At 45.3% G+C, this 14,882-nt stretch overlaps 1 protein-coding gene across 3 annotated transcripts in view; it reads right to left on the reverse strand.

The window, feature by feature from the left end:
• plekhh1 (pleckstrin homology domain containing, family H (with MyTH4 domain) member 1) overlaps positions 1 to 14,882 on the reverse strand; it is a 63,590-nt gene that overhangs the window by 16,881 nt on the left and 31,827 nt on the right. For all 3 annotated transcript variants that reach the window (XM_071365364.1, XM_071365365.1, XM_071365366.1), the window contains exons 8-20: positions 14,720 to 14,851; positions 14,333 to 14,545; positions 13,164 to 13,242; positions 12,790 to 12,881; positions 12,522 to 12,669; positions 10,929 to 11,068; positions 10,727 to 10,837; positions 10,527 to 10,613; positions 6,426 to 6,587; positions 5,351 to 5,431; positions 3,438 to 3,617; positions 917 to 1,028; positions 445 to 557 (exon numbers count right to left, since the gene is read on the reverse strand). In XM_071365364.1, the coding sequence (XP_071221465.1) occupies positions 445 to 557; positions 917 to 1,028; positions 3,438 to 3,617; positions 5,351 to 5,431; positions 6,426 to 6,587; positions 10,527 to 10,613; positions 10,727 to 10,837; positions 10,929 to 11,068; positions 12,522 to 12,669; positions 12,790 to 12,881; positions 13,164 to 13,242; positions 14,333 to 14,545; positions 14,720 to 14,851 (1,650 nt within the window). The remainder of the gene's footprint in view (positions 1 to 444; positions 558 to 916; positions 1,029 to 3,437; positions 3,618 to 5,350; positions 5,432 to 6,425; positions 6,588 to 10,526; positions 10,614 to 10,726; positions 10,838 to 10,928; positions 11,069 to 12,521; positions 12,670 to 12,789; positions 12,882 to 13,163; positions 13,243 to 14,332; positions 14,546 to 14,719; positions 14,852 to 14,882) is intronic.

Below are 14,882 nucleotides of genomic sequence, written 5' to 3' on the forward strand. Positions count from 1 at the left end.
GCTCCTTCTCACATTCACCGTGTTGCCTGTCTGTCACACTCCCTCCTCATTCTATTACATCCATCTACCGCCCAACAAGGACAAGTACAAGAAGAAAGGTTTGATTCAATCAGATGAGATGATCACCCCCATTACCTCTCTTCCGTACTTCTAATGAGCTCTAAGACCCCCTACTGTCAGGCTTTGATCTCTGAGCGACGGTAGCGTAGAGGGGCATGGAGTAGGGGGGGCAAGAGAAGAAAAGGAGGGATGCCTCAAACAGACAGACAGAAGGGCTGGGGGCCTCAGTCAGAGCAGTAGACATGAATGCAGCCGGGAGAGGGGAACGAGAGAGGGATGTAAAGAAATACAAAGGAAGAGAAAGTGAAGGGACTCAAAGAAAGGACGTGAAGGAAGTTGAAGCAAAGGAGAGGATGAGAGAGAGGGAGAGATGAAGGGACCAACCTTGAAGAGTTTGAGGGCTTCAGTCTGCAAAGCTTCAGAGGGGAGAGTGGTGAGAGGGGAGCGCAGGCCGTCTTTACAGAAACATAGAACCCCACTCCTCCACAACGCAGAGTCTGAGAGAGAACACAATCACACACACACACACACAGATTGGGTTACAAACTCAAGTGGTGCAACAGCTGACCAGGAACAGCCCTACTAGAGGCCAGTCATAAACACTGTCTGCAGATTGAAGACTGGATCAAGAGGTTTCAGTAGTCAGTCCTCCTGGTTGCAAATAACATTAAAGAGCCCCTGACTAAATCTGGATCCTCGGCATCTGATACAGATCTTTTAAGGTATTCCTAGTCAACTGTTGTTAGTCAGTAGCCCTCTCGTGTGTCATATTTTGTGATGTCAGACATACAGACTGATTGACTGGATGGCTGACTGACCGACTGACTGACTGATTTGGTGACTGTAGATGTCTTACCTGGGTCACCCTCTACGTCCAGTAGGTTCCCGACTAACTGCTCGTACTCTGTGCCCACCTTGAAGCTGGCACTGCTGCCTGCTGCCACCGCCAGATGATACAGCCAGGTGTCCTGGACAGGAACGAATGGGAAATAATGGAGGTAGGTAAGTGCCAAGATGTGACTGTGTATTATATTTAGACAATAAGCCCGGAGGGGATGTGGTATATATTGCCAATATACCATGGTTAAGGGCTGTTCTGGATACAGCCCTTAGTCGTGGTATTTGGCTATAGACCACAAACCTCCAAGGTGCCTTATTGCTATTATAAACTGGTTACCAATGTAATTAGAGCAGTAAAAAGAAATGTTTTGTCATCCCTATGGTATACGGTCGGTTATACCACGTTTGTCAGTCATTCAGGGCTCGAACCACCCAGTTTATAATATTGAGGTAGCTAACTGCCAAAATGAACTGCCTGAATGACTAGCGACCCGTAGCACTCACGTCTGTAGCCATGAAGTGCTTTGAAAGGCTGGTCATGGCTCACATCAACACCATCATCCCAGAAACCCTAGACTCACTCAAATTTGCATACCGCCCCAACAGATCCAAAAATTATGCAATCTCTATTGTACTCCAAACAGCCCTTTCCCACCTGGACAAAAGGAACAGTTACGTGAGAATGCTATTTGTTGACTACAGCTCAGTGTTCAAGAACATAGTGCCCTCAAAGCTCATCACTAAGCTAAGGACCCTGGGACTAAACACCTCCCTCTGCAACTGGATCCTAAACTTCCTGACGGGCTGCCCCCAGGTGGTAAGGATAGGTAACAACACATCTGCCATGCTGATCCTCAACACGGGAGCCCCTCAAAGGTGCGTGCTCAGTCCCCTCCTGTACTCCCTGTTCATCCACGACTGCATGGCCAGGAACGACTCCAATACCATCATTAAGTAAAATGTATATAGGTTCAGAAATGTTGTGAAATAGCACAGTTACAAATAGAAATCAAACTGGATGTACATCAGAAATAGAGGGAGGATTAAAAACAAACAAAATATAACTATTGTAAAATAGATTGTGTCTGTAAAATGTGTATAAGATGTATAAACTGAAGGTAGAAGCCTAAGTGTTTATTAGTTTACTCCAATTGGGGGAAGGGTGGTAGGGTTTGCGGGGAATAATAAAGGTATATTCTTAAAAAAGTATGTATATCTATATAGGTATGTGTATATATGTATGCATAAGTGTATGTATATGGATATATATATTTACCCAAAAAATTGTTTGCCGACAACAAAACGTTGGTAGGCCTGATCACCGACAATGATGAGACAGCCTATAGGGAGGTCACAGACCTGGCAGTGTGGTGCCAGGACAACAAGCTCTGCCTCAATGTCAACAAGACAGAAGAGCTGATTGTGGACTACAAGAAAAGGAGGGCTGAGCACCCCCCATTCTCATCGACGGTGCTGTAGTGGAGCAGGTTGAGAGCTTCAAGTTCCTTGGTGTCCACATCACTAACACGTTATCATGACCCAAACACACCAAGACAGTCGTGAAGAGGGGACGACAACGCCTATTCCCCCTCAGGAGAATGAAAAGATTTGGCATGGGTCCTCAGATCCTCAAAAGGTTTTACAGCTGCACCATCGAGAAAATCCTGACGGGTTGCATCACTGCCTGGTATAGCTTCCTGCCATCCAGGACCCCTATACCAGGCGGTGTCAGAGGAAGGCCCAAAAAATTGTCAGACTCCAGCCACCCTAGTCATAGACTGTTCTCTCTGCTACTGCACGCAGTACCGGAGCGCCAAGTCTAGGTCCAAAAGGTTCCTTAACAGCTTCTACGCCCAAGCCATAAGACTGCTAAACAGCTAATCAAATCGCTACCCGGACTATTTGCAGTTACCCCCTTTTCTACTCTGCTGCTACTCGCTGTTTATTATCTATGCATAATAACTTTACCCCTGCCTACCTGTACATATTAACTCAATTACCTTGACTAACCTGTACCCCCGCACACTGACTCGGTACCAGTACACCCTGTATATATTGTTATTTTATTGTGGTACTTTTTAAACTTTAGTTAATTTTATTTTTTATAAATGTTTTGAGCAAATATTTTCTTACTTTTCAAACAATGCTGCTTTGTTGGTTAAGGGCTTGTAAGTAAACTTGTCACGCACGGTAAGGTCTACACTGTTTTATAACATTTGATTTGATTTGTCTGTGGATTGCGATTTACATTTGAGTATTGTTTCCTGTTTACAAATATTGTGAGTTGCACTGTACTTATTTACATAATACTGGGACTTATCCCACTGGGACTTATCTATCTCCATAGGAAGAGGCCATAGGTTAGGGTTAGTGTGGAGTTATAAGTACTGTACCTTCTCTTACTTGGCGCCTATGAGCATGTAGGTGAGGGGGTGCGTGGGTAATGTAGTTTTAGAGTGCTGCACATTCTGTTGCTTGGTACCTATGAGCAGGTAGGTGAGGGGGTGTATGGGTTGTGTAGTTTTAGAGTGCTGTACCTTCTCTTGCTTGGTACCTATGAGCAGGTAGGTGGGGCTCTGCTCTCTGGGGTGCACCACTAGCGTACAGTGGGACGACAAGAAGCCACGCCCACTGGCCTCGTAGTCCTCGTCTGAGTCACATGACCTGTCCACCTCCTCCACCGCCGCCTCGCGCATCCGTAGCTGGCCTAGGGGGAGCTGACGCGCAGACACACATTTAGGGAATATATTCACATATGATATAGAGCAGAGCCAACCAAACTAGGGTGATGTCTGATTTGGCCCGTCAGGACCACTATGGGGCCCCCGACCAAAAAATAAATACATTTGATTGTGCATCAGCAGTGTTCCTCATGTTATGTCAGTCACTGACAGTCAATCAATTAGCCCATGTCAGCTAACATTTTCTAGATAAGTTAGTCTAGCCAGCTATCTAAGCCTTGTAGTAATCATGTCTGAATTACTGACCGGGCACCCAAGGCTGACCTCCAGGGGACCCCCCATTGTTTTTGTTAGTCACTCTCACTCAGGTATCATTGGAACATTGGAGTCATGGGAAAATATGTAGAAATGCAGGGAATTAGCATCAAAAGTGCAAAAACAAAACTCCATCCCATGGGAAAATATGTGGAATTGCAGGACATTAAAGGTGCTACACATAGGATTGTTTGGAATTTTTTGCATTTCAGAACATGTCCATAATATATCTGCAGTAATAGTGGAATGATAGTGTTTCACAGTATAACTTAGCCGCCATTGTTGTGATTGGCTGGCATCCTATTGATTTCTCCCGCCGGAGTGGCATCTGTTGTCAAAATGGGAAAGCTGTTCTGACTTTGTGGTTGTGTTATCTAGTGGAAATCACTCTGTCATTTCCTGGTTGCTAGAATTCTAAGCATTTCGCTCAATTTCAGTTAATGTGAGAAAAAAAACAAGCACTGAATATTTAACCTCATTTAACCTCTGAATCAGAGAGGTGCGGGGGCTGCCTTAATCAACATCCACGTCATCAGCGCCCAGGGAACAGTGGGTTAACTGCTTTGCTCAGGGATTTGATCCAGCAACCATTTTGGTTTCTGGCCCAGAGCTCCTACCCGCCAGGCTACCTGCCATATTATCTAAACCGCTTTAAAATATATTTTCAACAACTAAAAATATTGTTTTTAAAGCTGTTTGAAGCTGGTGGACCAAAACTGCTTCAAACAACTGTAATAACATATTTGTTTTGTTATTGGAAAGATATTTCACAGCGATTTAAACAGTACAATGATTCCTTACACTATTCAGTGCTTGTTTTCTCACAAACTGAAATTGAGCGAACGGTGTAGAATTTTAGCAACCAGGAAATGACCAGGAGATTGTCACTAGATAACCCAGCCACAAAATCAGAACGGTTTCCCATTTTGACAACAGATGCTGCTCCCGCGAGATAAATCAATAGGCGAATCACAACACTGGCGGTTAAGTAATACTGTGAAACACTATCATTCCACTATTAGCGGCTGATATATTATGGACATTTTCTGAAATTACAATTCAAAAAATTATACAAAATCCTATGTGTAACACCTTTAACTTTAAAGCTACAGTTGTTTTTCGTTTTATGAACAGAAACTTGGTTGCTGTTTCTATGCTATAATTGTAAAAATTTGAATAAATCTTTAATACTGGTAATCAGAATGTGTTGTTAGGTGTCAAAATATATGGCTACAATTTGATTAATGTTTGAAGTGTAATTTTATGATTACATTTAAAAAGCTATTGCTTACCTTTTTATTTTTCTGAATAAATGTGTAGAAATATATTGCTTACCCTTTATTGTTCGGCCTGCGTCCCACCAAGCCCAAAAATGTGAGCACCCCTGATATAGAGACTGGCAACAATTGAGGACACATGAGGGTAAGTTTAGCAGGAGAAAAGGAAGGGAGTACCTTGTCATCCTGGTTCCTGTAGTAATAAAACACCTTGCTGACCAGAGAACACCACACCAGCTTAGAGTGACCATGCTTCACCTAGAGGACAGAGAGCGAGAGAGAGAAAGATAGTGAGAGAAAGAGAAAAAGAGAGCGAGGAGAAAGTATGAGGGTAATACACTCATTACCACTGACTGTATCGCATATTTCTCATTTGAACACCAGGTGGCACTAGAGAGTGGGTGTGTATGTGCGTCTGTGGATTTCTGGCCACATGTCATCATGACTCATAATCCCAGCTGTACATCTCTTCGTCAGGGTCAAAGGTCAAATATGCAGCGAGAGAGGTCGTGAACCAGCAGTGCATCACTATAGAGCTCTGAGGTGTATAACGTCATAGTGTAGAGATCAAAGCCTCTTTAAAGGAAGAGTAGAGGGAGGTTTCACCTGTCAGTCAGCCGTAACAGACACCCCTCTGATGTTAGAAGGTTGCCACGCCCCCTGTACTAACCATACTGACAGATACACCTCAGTGGAGAGAGACAAGAAAGAGCCAGAGGGGGATGGAGTGAAAGGGGGGATATCACTCAAACATTCCATCATCCCCTGACCAGTAAGGGGTGCTAACCATAGCCGTGTCCCAACGCAAATTAGCTTTCCAGGAATCTGCCGAAAGTGAAAGCCTTCTGTCAAACTGACTTGCAGTCTAAAGAATGGTTAGTTTAAACTTTCCCGTGTCCTAATATGATACATATGGTTGATATAACAGGTCTCTATATTGGGCGAGAATAGCTGTATTGTTCTGTAATGCCTTTGAAATAAGGGTTGTCCTTCCATTAAAAAGACGAGTTAAAAGCTTCCATGACAACTGTGTGTTTGAAAGGATCGCCTGAGCAAGGCTGTGTCCAGAATCTGTGATCCACAAATCATCCTGCATACATCCCAACGAACCACTCATTATGTGATCAAGATAAGTCATTCTGTACCTCGCCTTGCTCAAGCCAATCCCCTTAAACATGCTGTCTGTTTCTCATCTCCATAACCCTCATATCTTAGGCCCAACCTCCAGCCTAGTGATGCATTGACCCCTGACCTTAGTGAGCCAGCCCCTCACGGTGGGTTTGGCTCCAGTGGTCTCCATTGGGACGGGGCTGCTGGCCTGGACCTTGAGAATGTTCTGTAGAACTCTGATCCACTCCTCTAAGATGTTGGGAGAGTCAGCCGTCAGGTAGAACGTCTTCTTCTCCGTTATCAACTGATTAGAACAGGAGATGGAGAAAATATGAGAGAAATGCATTATTGAGTGTGAAAGCATGCCTGTGAAAGTGTGCCTGTGCAAACAGGTAGACACATACATTTAAGCAAGCACACACACACACACACACACACACACACACACACACACACACACACACACACACACACACACACACACACACACACACACACACACACACACACACACACACACACACACACACACACACACACACACACACACACACACACACACACAGGCACACAGGCACACAAATCATATCAAATACAATTTTACTTGTCACATGCTTCATAAACAACAGGTGTGGACTAACAGTGAAATGCTTACTTACGGGCCCTTCCCAACAATGCAGAGAGAAAGGAAATAAATAAATAATAAAAAAAAGTTAAACACGTAATAATAAAAGTAATAATAAATACAAAATTAGTAATGATAACTTGGCTATATATAACGGGGTACCAGTACAGAGTCGACGTGCAGGGGTACGAGTTAATTGAGGTAGATATGTACATACAACTAGGAATAAAGTGACAGGTAATAAACAGTAGCAGCAGCGTATGTGATGAGTCAAAAAAGTTAGTGCAAAAAGGGTCAATGCAGATAGTCCGGGTAGCTATTTGGAAAACTGAAGCTGTTTAGGTTCCTGTTGGTTCCAGAATTGGTGCATCGGTACTGCTTTCCAAGATAACAGTATATGACTAGGGTGGCTGGGGTCTTTGACACTTTTTAGGGCCTTCCTCTGACACCACCTGTTATAGAGGTCCGGGATGACAGGGAGCTTGGCCCCAGTGATGTACTGGGCCGTCCGCACTACCCTCTGTAGCGCCTTGCGGTTGGATGCCGAGCATTTGCAGTACCAAGCGGTGATGCAGCCAGTCAAGATGCTCTCAATGGTGCAGCTGTAGAACGTTTTGATGCCAAATCTTTTCAGCCACCTGAGGGGTAAGAGGCATTGTCGTGCCCTCTTCACGACTGTGTTGGTATGTTTGGATCATGATAGATCATTAGTGATGTGTACACATTGAGGAAGCTCTCAACCTGCTCCACTACAGCCCCGGAGGTGGTCAGCCCTCCTTTTCTTGTAGTCCACAATCAGCTCTTTTGTCTTGCTGACATTGAGGCAGAGGTTGTTGTCCTGGCACCACACTGCCAGGTGTCTGTGACCTCCTCTCTATTGACTGTCTCATCTGTTTGGTAATCAGGCCTACCACCGTTGTGCCATTGACAAACTTAATGATGGTGTTGGAGTCGTGCACGGCCATGCAGTCGTGGGTGAACAGGGAGTACAGGAGGGGAATAAGCATGCACCCCTGAGGGGCCCCCGTGTTGAGGGTCAGCGTGGCGAATGTGCTGTTGCCTACCCTCACCACCTGGGGGCGTCGCGTCAGGAAATCCACGATCCAGTTGCAGAGGGAGACGTTCAGTCCCAGGGTCTTTAGCTTAGTGATGAGCTTGGAGGGCACTATGGAGTTGAACGCTGAGCTGTAGTCAATGAATAGCATTTTCACATAGGTGTTCCTTTTGTCCAAGTTGGAAAGTGCAGTGTGGAGTGCAATAGAGATTGCATCATCTGTGGATCTGTTGGGGCGGTATGTGAATTTGAGTGTGTCTAGGGTGTCTGGGATGATGGTATTGATGTGATCCATGACCAGCCTTTCAAAGCACTTCATGGCTACAGATGTGAGTGCTACGTGGCGATAGTCATTTAGACAACTTGGCGTTTTTGGGCACAGGGACTATGATGATCTGCTTCAAACATGTTGGTATTACAGACTGGGTCAGGGAGAGGTTGAAAATGTCAGTGAAGATGCTTGACAGCTGGTCAGTGCATGCTCTGAGTATGCACCCTGATCCAGCCTTGTGAATGTTAACCTGTTTAAAGGTCTTACTCACATCGGCTGCGGAAAGCTGGATCATAAAATCGTCCAGAACAGCTGGTGCTGTCACACATGGTTCAGTGTTGCTTGCTTCGAAGCGAACATAGAATGCATTGAGCTTGTCTGGTGGGCTCGCGTCACTGGGCAGCTCGCGGCCGGGTTTTCCTTTGTAATCCGTGATAGTTTGGAATTGGTTCGATGGTTCATCGGAAGGCATAGTGGGATTTCTTTAAAGCGTGCGGGTTAATGTACCACTCCTTGAAAGCGGCAGCTCTAGCCTTTAGTTCAGTGCGGATGTTGCCTGTAATCCATGGCTTCTGGTTGGGATATGTACAAACGGTCACTGTGGGGATGACATCATCAATTCACTTATTAATGAAACCGGTGACTGATGTGGTAAACTCCTCAATGCTATCGAATGAGTCCCGGAACATATTCCAGTCTGTGCTTGCGAAACAGTCCTGTAGCTTAGCATCCGCATCATCGGACCACTTCTGTATTGAGCACGTCACTGGTACTTCCTGTTTGAGATTTCCTTTTAAGCAGGAATCAGGAGGATAGAGTAATGGTCAGAGCTTTGTATGCATGGCTGTGTGTGGAGTAGAGGTGATCTAGAGTATTTTTCGCCTCTAGTTGCACTGGTGACATGCTGGTAGAAATGAGGTAAAACGGATTTAAGTTTTCCTGCATTAAAATCACCGGCCTCTAGGAGCATCGCCTCTGGATGAGCATTTTGTTGTTCGTTTTTGGCCCTATACAGCTTGTTGAGTGTGAACTTAGTGCCAGCATTGGCTTGTGGTGGTAAAAAGACAGCTACGAAAAATATAGATGAAAACTCTCTTGGTAAATAGTATGGTCTACAATTTATCATGAGGTATTCTAACTCAGGTGAGCAGAACCTCGAGACTTCCTTAATATCAGAGATTGCGCACAAACTGTTGCTAACAAAGAGACACACCACCTATCTTGAGCTAACCCGATGCTGCCGTTCTGTCCTGCCGATGCATAGAAAAACCAGCTAGAACATGATCCCTGTCCTTGTTCAGTTAAGTTTCCGAGAAGCATAGGATATTAGAGTTCTTCAGGTCCCGTTGATAGGATAGAGCTTGTCCAGCGTGTCCCGTGTGTTCTCCAGTGATTGTACATTCGGAAACACAAGAGGGTAGAGGCGCTTTACTTACTCGCCGCCGTTCATCAGGGTACCCACACGTTCATCAGGGTACCCACACATTCATCAGGGTACCCACACGTTCATCAGGGTACCCACACGTTCATCAGGGTACCCACACGTTCATCAGGGTACCCACACGTTCATCAGGGTACCCACACATTCATCAGGGTACCCACACATTCATCAGGGTACCCACACGTTCATCAGGGTACCCACACGTTCATCAGGGTACCCACACGTTCATCAGGGTACCCACACATTCATCAGGGTACCCACACGTTACCCATATATCGCCGTCTCTTTCCCTTCCGAGTGTCAGGGACTAGGACCTGATCCGGGGTGAGCGGTATGTCCTGTGCCGCCGACTCATTGAAGTAGAAATTGCCATCCAAATCTAGGTTAGTGATTACTGTTCTGATGTCCAGAAACTCTTCTTGGTCATAGGAAATGATGGCGGAAACATTATGTAAAGAACGAGTTAATTTCAGTGCAAAAAAAACACACAACGTAGCAGAACTGGTCAAGAGCCCGAAAAAACAGCCGCTATACATTCCAGAGCCGTTCTTCACACGGATGCACGCCACGCATACACGCATGCACACACACACACGCACAAACAGACACACAAACAAACACACCAGATCACCAGATCAGTAAAGATGAGAATCAGCTTTAGAACACAACATTCCATTCGCTGCAAGGCTATCCCTGATGATGTTAAGCCCCTCTGGAGGAATGCTGCCCTTTCTCTTTGACCCAGTTTGGTAATGGTGGTAGGTTAGGATGTGTGCGTGTGCACGTGTGTAGAGGTGCTCTCGGAACTAGAACCAAAATCTTGGTTTTCAGTCCCTCTTCAATATCACTCACCTGGAATGTCTGTGCTCCTTCTCCACGGACGATCCTGCAGGAGGAGTTCAGCTCCATCTGACCCTGAGGCTTCCGTATAACGTCGCTCTGAAAGACCATGAGCAAGACCATATGAGTTGGCAATACAGCTCAAACAGATCTGGGACCAGTTGAACTAATTCTGTCAGAAAAGCACATAGTGATGATGTGTGGCGACTCACAGGAGACTTGTAGTAGAGTATCTCTCCGTTCCTCAGGATGAACCAGCGTCTTTTCCAAGCCTTCACCTGACTGCCCATCTTCAGCAGGTACCCTGACTTCTCTAGCATCTCCTGTATGGTAACATCCAGTATTGTTGTATCGTATGGTATGGTATCATTTTGTTTAATTTTGCATTGTACTGTACGGTAAATGGTCACTCACGGGCTCTCTCAGGCTCTCACAGGAGTATGAGGATGTTCTCTGGACTTTGTGTTCCGGCTCAGAGTAGTCAGAGTCCAGGGAGTAGGCATCAGGTGGGATGGCGTAGTCACTCTCAGAGCTGATGGACGACATGGACACACCTGGAGAAATCAACGGTCAGAGGTCAACAAATTGACAGACAGGTGACTCAGATGACCGACAGCTGATGGACTTATTGTCATACACTAGACCAGTGTCTCTCAACTGGTCCTGCGGATGTTGCTGTGTGGTCCCTTAGATGGTTAGCTAGCCTAGCACTAATTTAGTACTAGTTTACATGTAAGTACTAGCTTAGTATTAGTTTACATGTATGCAGACCTCTATAGAGAAGAACCATAGCTTGTTGGTCCCTGATACAGTACGAAAAAGTTGAGAAACACTGATGTAGACCCTTTAACTACACTATATATAAAAAAGTATGTGGACACCCCTTCAAATTAGTGGATGCGGCTATTTCAGCCACACCTGTTGCTATCAGGTGTATAAAATTGAGCACACCGCCATGCTATCTCCATAGACAAACATTGGCAGTAGAATGGCCTTACTGAAGAGCTCAGTGACTTTTAACGTGGCACCGTCATATGATGCCACCTTTCCAACAAGTCAGTTCGTCAAATTTCTGCCCTGCTGGTGCTGCCCCCGTCAACTGTAAGTGCTGTTATTGTGAAGTGGAAACATCTAGGAGCAACAACGGCTCAGCCGTGAAGTGGTAGGCCACACAAGCGCACAGAACAGGACCACCGAGTGCAGAAGCGCGTAGCGCGTCCTCGGTTGCAACACTCACTACCGAGTTCCAAACTGCCTCTGGAAGCAACGTCAGCACAAGAACTGTTTTGTCGGGAGCTTCATGAAATGGGTTTCCATGGCCGAGCAGCCACACACAAGCCTAAGATCACCATCCGTAATGCCAAGCGTCGGCTGGAGTGGTGTAAAGGTCACCGCCATTAGACTCTGGAGCAGTGGAAATGTGTTCTCTGGAGTGATGAATCACGCTTCACCATCAGGAAGTCCGACTGACGAATCTGGGTTCGGCGGATGCCAGGAGAACGCTACCTGCCCCAATACATAGTGCCAACTGTAAAGTTTGGTGGAGGAGGAATAATGGACTGGGGCAGTTTTTCATGGTTTGGGGTAGGCCCCTTAGTTCCAGTGAAGGGAAATCTTAACGCTACAGCATACAATGACATTCTAGACGATTCTTTGCTTCCAACTTTGTGGCAACAGTTTGGGAAAGGCCCTTTTCTGTTTCAGCAAGTCCCCACAGCAATGTTCCAACATCTAGTGAAAGCCTTCCAAGAGGAGTGGAGGCTGTTATAGCAGCAAAGGGGGGACCAACTCCATATTAATGCCCATGAATATGGAATGAGATGTATGACGAGCAGGTTTCAACATACTTTTGGTCATGTAGTATATGTTCCTTCTTGTGTCAGGGACCAACAACCTATAGTGATTCCTAGTTGGAAGACCGTGTACATTAAAATAAGCACCGGAGAACAGACTAAATCAGTGTCAGCTAACTATGAAGGACAGCAACGCTGATGTAGCAATGCTCACCCCTCTTGACGGCGCGAGGGCTCCCAGGGGTGCTTCCCTTCCTCTCTGGGCCCAGGGTGGAGGTCCTGAGGCTGGCCAGAGAGCCACTGTCGTCCTCCGAACCAGAGTCGTCATCATGCAGGGGCACACTGCTGATCTGAGTGGCTTTCTGCAGACACACACAGGAGAGACGTCTAGATATTCCTCAGCACGTACCACAGTCTGTAGGAAGTTGATATGTCATTGTTAGTTTGTCACAACTCGAGCTACTGCAGAGGATGGTACTTACCCCTTTGAGTGTGGTATACACGGGCACACTGATATTCTTGTAAATCAGGTGAGTGAATGGTCCTGTGGAGGGGTACTGCGGCAAGCTGGATCCTGCAGAAAACATGAGATGTGTGTGATCCAGAGAGAACGCAAGGTGATAATTATAGCTGTGTGTCTTAAGTCCTATTGTTTCATCACAGCTGATAAAAAAAAAACAAGGTTTCCGTCCTTACTTTAAAGAGCTCATGAAAGCTTCCCAGATCGTACCGGCACAGGTGTTACTTAGCCCTGTCTGCTGAGAGGATGTTTCATCAAAAGAGCACTGACAGATCCCATACTGTAACCCTCCCCCACAGACACAGAGTCTTTTCCAACATGAGCAGGATAACTCACCTCGTCCAGGACCTCTGGCTCCTGCAGTCGCCTCTGATACTCTCATCCCTGACTTGGCTACAGCATAGATACGGCTCTCCTGTAGAGCACATAGATCAATGTGCAAGCATGAGTGTGTGTTTGTGTTTTACAGTGTTTTGCTCTCGCTCTCTCTCTTATATAACACGGGTTGGATGGCTATTTTCACCCTGAAACTTACCACAGGTGAGATAGATTAGCAGTTAACAAGAATCACTCGCCTCCAACCAAATTCATTTGAATGATACATTATTAAGTCATTTATTTTGAACTTTGAAGTGAAAAATCTCAACTTCAGTTTACAATAATTTTTTGGGGGGGTCCTGTGCACGTGTAAATCAAACAAATACACATATTAACAATGAACGTTTTTTCAATTCCAACTTATTTTAGAAGACATGGTGCCAGGGTGTCAATATATTTGACTTCATCTGTATAACAATACTTTGGCTGCCCCCAGCCACTCTACAGGAGCACACACATACACAGATATGAGACAACTGCAAAAAACACTTATAAATACAGTATATATATTACATATTACTCGTTACATTTAACAAAAGTAACGCATTACTTTACAATATTACTTTGTGTGGAAAGTAACATGTCATATTAGTTTGCGTTACTTTCATGAAAAAAAGATAGGCTACTTACTAACTCAGGTTTGATCACTAGCTTCTCCTTTTATATATATATATATATATATATATATATATATATATATATATATATATATATATGGGCTGTTTAATTAGCCAAATATACTGCAAGCCAAACATCTGGACCGATTTCCTATCTTTTCATTCAAAATATTTATCTCGAGCCACTAGTTCTGGTTAGAGACCACACACTTGACACTAGACGGGAAAGCCCTGCTATCACAGAAGCGATCCATGGCAATCAGCGGAGCGTCCTCTATACATTTATATGGACAGCACCTGTCATGACATTTCTCCAAACAGCCTTTCTCAGCTCGCTCCGGAACTAAATGAGGAAACAAGTCGAGATCGGATCATGGAAACACCAGGCAACTGTAATAAGATTACCCAACTTGAAAAAGTAACACGTTACTTTACTCTGTTACTCATAAAAGTAATCTGATGAAGTAACGCATTCCTTTTGCAATGCGTTACCCTCAACACTGATCTTACCCAGGAGGGGAACCGGTGCAGAGGAGGGGTGGGGGGTTTCAGGACATCCGGGTCCAGCAGTTCCAGATCCTCAGCCAACCTAACAAACACTTGTTCCTTGGGAGGACCTTTGGCCCCGGGCCCCTCCACCACCCCCTCCATACCGTCAGGCAGCCCGTCATCTATATCTGTCTCTTCCAGGACATGATTGCAGTTGGAAGGGGACACAGGGCTCTACAGGGTGCAGAAGATGAAAATAAAACAAACAAATGCTATAATTGAAACTACATCAAGTGAGTGAGGTCAGGTCCTCTTTTTTCCGTCGTTACGTGACAGACTGTTGACTTCAGGCACTCTCTCACTGTTTTTGTACAACAGGATAGAGTTGAGCATGCTCCCTCCCTTTACCTGGGTGCTGGAGGCAATCATGTTTATGGGGACATTGAGGTGGTGCAGCTGGTCCAGACCTCCAGGCTGGGGCTGGCTGTAGTGTTTCTTCACCAGCTGGATGCTATCACGGGGGGTCAGGGGCGTCCGCACCTGTTAGTTCACAAATAAAGATGACATGATT

Source organism: Salvelinus alpinus, chromosome 25 (genome assembly GCF_045679555.1).
Source record: "Salvelinus alpinus chromosome 25, SLU_Salpinus.1, whole genome shotgun sequence".
Taxonomy (NCBI): domain Eukaryota; kingdom Metazoa; phylum Chordata; class Actinopteri; order Salmoniformes; family Salmonidae; genus Salvelinus; species Salvelinus alpinus.